General features: G+C 52.2%; 1 protein-coding gene across 2 annotated transcripts in view; it reads left to right on the top strand.

The window, feature by feature from the left end:
- Positions 1–282: 282 nt before the first annotated feature.
- Positions 283–6,000, top strand: part of LMF1 (lipase maturation factor 1) — a 51,739-nt gene continuing 46,021 nt past the window's right edge. Inside the window, exon 1 of one of the 2 annotated variants that reach the window (XM_040229925.1) lies at positions 283–475. In XM_040229925.1, the coding sequence (XP_040085859.1) occupies positions 283–475 (193 nt within the window). The remainder of the gene's footprint in view (positions 476–6,000) is intronic. The other variant, XM_040229933.1, reaches the window with a different exon arrangement.

The following is a 6,000-nucleotide window of genomic DNA, read 5'->3' as shown; positions in this document are numbered from 1 at the left end:
CTGCTTCTGAAGTGCCTTTCTGCCCTCTCTACCGTGAGGGTCCCGGAGGGCGGGCGCCTAGGGAGGGGACTGCCCAGGAGGCCCCTGCAACGGTGGCCGAGGCAGTGAATGAACAGGCGAGTGGGGGGAGTGGTGCGCAGCTCTCCAGGCTCCCACGCGCTCACGCTGCGGGGCCTGGGGGAGCGCGCGGCAACGGGTCAGGAGCTCGCCCCCGGCCGGCGAGCCTGGCCTCAGGTGTGGGCGGGGCCTCGCGGCGGGGCGGGGCTCGCGGCGCCCCCGCGCATGCGCCGTGGTGGCCCAGCGATGGCGGCGCCCAGGGAGTCGCTGAGGAGACGCAAGGCCGGGGCTGGGGACCCGGAGCCCGAGGCTTCGCCGGGGCAGGGGCGCGACCTTAAGGGCCGCCCGGCCCGCCTCCGCCCGGGCACTTTCTGGCTGACCAGGATCGTGCTGCTGAGGGCCCTCGCTTTCGTTTATTGTGAGTCCGCGGGGCCAGGCCCCTAGTGTGGCCCCTCCGCGCGCTCCCCGTCCGCCACGCCCAGGGCGCCCCCGAGGCGTGTTCGCAGCCGAGCCCCGGGGTCCCCCCGCCGATCCCGCGCTGACCAGAGCCGAGGCGGTGACTGCGGCCCCGCAGCTTTGGGGTCGGGGCAGCAAGTGTGGACTCACCTGCGGGGCGCGGCCCGAGCCAGGCGTGAGCAGGTGGAGAGCCGCGCGCCCCGCGCCGGCCTCGCCCACCGGGCAGCCCCCAGAGTACGGCTGGGCGCCCGAAGACCCCCAGCGTGTGTGCGCGCCCCGCCCCGGGCCCCACACGCGGAGGGGCGCAAACCCCCGAGACCGGCAGTGGCACCCGACGCCAAACTGAGCTCGCGAACGAACGTGGCAGCGCGGGGCCGGCGGGGCTGGGGGCGGCCACCGGCAGAGTGGCCTCGGCCCGTGGGCAGCCCGGCCCCAGCGGGACCGGAGGGCGCTGGGCATCGGGCGTCCCCGCGTCATTTCTGAGTCGCTTCCGCACACGCCTTCGAAGGGGGCGCGCATGCCGCTCTCTGCCCGGCCACCTTCTGCCAACCCGGAGTGGGCACCCGGGGCCCCGGTCCGAGGGGGGGCGGGAACTCAGCCACGACTCTCGTCTGTTCTCCAGTGCTCTAAGTTACTGTAAAAAATAGTTCTTGCTGCTATGCTCTATCCTCCACGGGATTAAACAGGCATTCTAAACGTTTGAGCTGTCACTTAGGGAAAGATGAAGTCAAGACAATGTTTATCTGCGAGGCTTTAATAGACCTTTAAACCGGCGCCGTTAACAGTGGGAAAGGCCTGCTGGCTCCTCGCACAGAGAGCACAACTTATAGAACCAGCTCTGCCTCCAGGGAGCCCGGCTGGCTTTGAAGGAAACCGTTCTGAACCGCTGGGTCAGGCAGATAGTTTAAGCCTGGCGCTGAGCACAGAGTGAGTTGCTTTGGCGCATGAAATTTTTCTCCACCTACCGTTTCTCACTATGTGGAGTAGGATTGGAGTTTGTCAGCCGCCCTAAGGAACCAGTTTACCATCCTCGGCGAGGAGCGTCCCTGCTTGAGATGGCTGGCAAGTAGGCAGCACCCTGGGTTGGTCTCTTCTGGAGGCTGCAGCTCTCCTGGGGACTGCCAGCAGCCTCCGCATCTCTTAAGTCCCAGGAACTTCCCACAAGGCCGTGGGGTCCACACCTTCCACCTGATGTTGAGTGTAAGCCACCAGGAGGCTGAGTGATGGGCCTTAAGCTTCCACACCCTCTGCACACCTGACGGGGTTCTTAGTGTTGTCCTGCCTGTCTGTGCGTCTCCCAGGGAGCTCCTGCAGTGGGGATGGTGTGTAACACCTCTGGCCTCTGTCTTCTGGGAGCGGTTCCTGTTCCATAAACTTCCCTTGACTGTTTTCAGTCTCTGTCATTGCTCTGTGCCACCGCAAGACACTTTTCCACCTGTGTCCCCCACACTCGGCACCCCAGCCTCTGGGTGTGACACTCAGGTCAGAGACTGCCCACCTGCGAGGCCCCTAATCTAAACCCCAGGAACCAGGCAGCGCCTCACACCTAGTAAAGGGAGGGCCACGCCTATCCTGGCTCCCGGGTACACCCTGTGGCCAGCCATGCCCCCTACAGGCCCGTTGCTGACCTGGCAGCTCCCCCTTCTTGGCAGCCCTGTCTCAGGTCATGGCAGCCCGCAGGTACCCCGGGAGGAGCGCGGGGAGCCGGCGGGCAGCTCACCTCCTCCAGGCGCTCAATGTTGGCCTTCAGGCAGGGCGTGCAGGACCTCAGCTCGGTGTTCTCCTCGTCCAGCTGCTACAGCCTGGGCACAAGAACTAGGCTGGGACCACGGAGCTGTCCCCGACCACCACACATGCCCACACAGGAGCCAGAGCTCCTCACAAGCCAGGAAGGCGTCCACACCTCAGGTGTGGGGAAGCCTCATGTTTACAGAAAAGCTGTCATGACCGAGCGAGTCCCTGGACCCCGAGCCCCTAGCGGCTTCTCGAGGCATCCACTCGCTCTCATGGCGTCCGTCACACTCACACCGGAAACACGGGCGACCAAGCCACGGCCTCGACCCAGCCTGCCCCAGGCGCCCCTTCCCGTCGGGTCCCCGCACCGCAACGCCATCACGGCTCCTCTGTCCCCTCGGGGCTGCGGCGTCTCTAAGTTTCCCTGCTCTTCGTGACCTTGGCGTTCTGAGCAGGCCTGGCCCTGTGTTTGGTGAATGCCCCTCAGGCTGGGCTTGTCTGGGGTCCTCTGGTGACTGGACAGGCTGTGGGTCTGGGGACAGCCCTCCTGGGGCCGGGGAGGAGCTCAGCTTCTCCACTGGATCCTCGTTTAGCTTCAGGCTATGGCCTGAGCTGGAGGTCGAAGCGGGTTGGTGGTTCCCACGGGGTGCGTGTTGGGCCCATCGGAGGTGTCTGCACAGACACGGGCCTGGAGTCTGCAGCCTGGGCAGGGCCAGAGGAGTTCATCCAGAACTTGGGCAGGAGTCTCACGTCTGAGCCTACCCCCACTTAAGACTCCGGTGTTTCTCTACAGAGCCCTTTGTCTTTGACTTTACATTTCATAGTTTTCACTCAAAACGATTTCCGAAGTTAATTAGGCCAGCCCTCCCTCCTGCCTTCCACGCTGCCTGGCCGTGTTGTACGTTAGCAACAGAGTTGCACTCACGTGTCCTGCTCTGCACTCCAGCCTGGCATCCCCTGGGGTCCTGACTAGGCTGTTTTGATAGTTTAGATAAGGTTCCTGTTTTGTGATGTACAGTTTTATGGGTTTTGACAGATGCATAGTTGTCCATCACCCCAGGAATGGACAGAACAGTGCCATCCCTTCAGAGTCCCCCAGGGCGTGTCACCGACTGCTCCCCACACCAGCGCCTGGCAAGCTCTGACTATGTTAGGCCCCGGGGTCCACCTTTCCCAGGAGCCTTTGGGTCTGCTTCCTTTACTCAGCAACATGGCCTGGAGGTCCTCCCATGCTGTTGAGTGAATCAACATTCCACTGATGCTCCCTAATGCACCAGTTTGTTTACGTATTCCAACACTGAGGGACATCTATGTTTCCAGTTTTAGCAATTATGAACATGTAGGCTTTTGTGTAAATCTAAGTTTTCAGTTCACTTGGGTGAATACCTAAGAGTATAACTGCTGGGTTCTTGGTAAATCTGTGTTTAACTTTATGAGAAACTGCCAAACTGTCCTCTAGAGTGACTGGACCGTGTGTGTCCCACCAGCAGGGAATGAGAGTTCCCCTTGTTCTGAATCCTCTGGAGCATTTGGTATTTTCAGTTTCTCGGATTTTGGCTGTTATGATAGGTGTGTGATGATATTGCATTGTGGTTTTAATTGGCGTTTCCCCAACAACAAATGATATTGAGCATCTTTTCATGTGTTTATTTGCCATCTGTGGCTCCTCTGTGTGAAGCAGATGACTTTCTGCGTCTGCTCAGATCTTTTGCCCTTTGAAAACCTGGGTTGTCTGTTTTCTTGTTGAGTTTTAATGGCACTTTGAGTATTCTGGATGCAAGTCTTTCATCAGATATGTGAGCTATAGATATGTTTCCTAATCTGCAACTTGTCTTTTCATTCTTTTAAAAATATGTTTTACAGAGTAAAACTTTCTCATTTGGTAGTTTACTGGCTTTTTCTTTCATGGATCATGGTTTGATTGTTCTTATCTAAAAACTTATTGCCAGACCCAAGTCACCTCCATTTTGTTCTATATTTTCTTTTGGAAGTTCTGTACTATTATGTTTTACACTTAAGTCTCTGGTCCTTTTTGAATAAATTTTTGTATAAGATGTGAGTTAGATATCAAGGTTCTTTTTTTGTTTTTTGCATATAAAGGCCAGTTATTCCAGCACCACCTATTGGAAAGACTGTCTTTCTCCATTAAGCTATCTTTGCATCCTTTGGGTAGGTCTACTTCTGGGTTCTGTACTCTCTTCCATTGATTTATGTGTCTTTGGCTAATACCACACTGTCTTGATGACCGTAGCTCTGTAGTAAGTCTTGAAGTTGAGTAAAATAAGGCCTCGAACTTTGTTCATTATCAGAATTATTTTAGCTATTCTAGTTCCTTTACTTTTACATACACATTTTAGAATCAGCTTGTCGATGTCTACAGAAAACTTTACTGGATGTTTTGATTGAGATTGCATTGAATCTATAGATCAAATTGGGGAGAAATGACTTTTTAATAATGCTGACTCTTCCAATTCATGAACGCAATGAATCTTTGTGACTTCTTTCATTATGTGTTGTAGTTTTCCACATACAGATTCTGTGTATATTTTGTCAGTGTTTTTAGTCTAGACCCTGTGTTTGGTGGCTGTTGTAATTTTTTAAAAATTCAGATTATAGTAGTTCGTTGTTGGTATATAGTAATACAGCTGACTTTTGTTTGTCGGTCATATTCTGTGACTTTCATAAACTCACTTATTGGTGCTATGAGGGCTTTTTTTTCTTCTTTTCAATTTTGGTTGATTTTGGGGGATTTTCTACAGAGGCAGTCTATTAATAGAAATAGTTTCCTTCCTTCCTTTCTAATCTATATAACTCTTATTTTTTATACTTGCCTCATTGCCCTGGCTAGAATTTCCTATGGAGTGTTAGTAGGAGTAATGAGAGAAGAGATAGTCTTGCTTTGTTTCAAGGCTTCAGGGAAAAGTATTGCCATTAATCTCTAAGTATGAACTTGGCTGTAGGTTTTTGTAGCCACCATTTACAGACTGATGAAGTAGCCTTCTATTCCTAGTTTGCAAAAAAAAAAAAAATTTATCATGAATGAATAAATTCTTTCGTGTACTTTTTTGTGTGTCTATTGATACTATCATATGGTTTTCTTATTTAGCTTGTTAGTATGGTGATTACATTGGTTGTTCTTTGAGAGCTGAACCAGCCTTGCATTTCTGAGATGAAATTGGTTGGTTGTGATATATTATCTTTATTTCTTCTTTTGTGAGTTTTGGTAGTTTATATATTTCAAGTAATTGGTCTGTTTCATCTAAGTTGTCAAGTTTATGATCTAAGATTTGTAGTATTCCTGTATCATCTTTTTGTCTGTGAAATCTCTAACAGTGTCCCTTTTTTCATCCCTGATATTGGTGTCTTCTCTCCTTTTCTTAGACTTCTATCAATTATATTCTTCTTATCGAAGAACGATAAGATTTTGATGTTTTGATTTCCTTTTTCCTGTTCTCAATTTCATCGAAGTCACCTCTTTTTTAAAATGTCTTTTCTGATGCTTGTTTTATATGTAATCTCTTTTTTCTGATTTCTTAAAGTAGAAGTTTAGACTTGAGGCCTTTCTACGTTTCTGACGTGTTTCATTGTAAATTTTCTTTAAGCAAAGTTCATCCTGGGATGGCTCCCTCACCGGTGTATGCAGCCAGTCACGGGTTTCGTATAGAGGCGTGTGTGCTGTATATGCACACGCACACCGTGTATGAGCAGGAGTGGCACACAGGTGTGTGTGCAAACACCTGTGCCCTGTGACTT

Source organism: Oryx dammah, unplaced genomic scaffold (assembly GCF_014754425.2).
Source record: "Oryx dammah isolate SB20612 unplaced genomic scaffold, SCBI_Odam_1.1 HiC_scaffold_2, whole genome shotgun sequence".
NCBI classification, from domain to species: domain Eukaryota; kingdom Metazoa; phylum Chordata; class Mammalia; order Artiodactyla; family Bovidae; genus Oryx; species Oryx dammah.
Note: the sequence above shows the minus strand (reverse complement) of the source record. Positions and strands in the feature narration are given on the sequence as shown.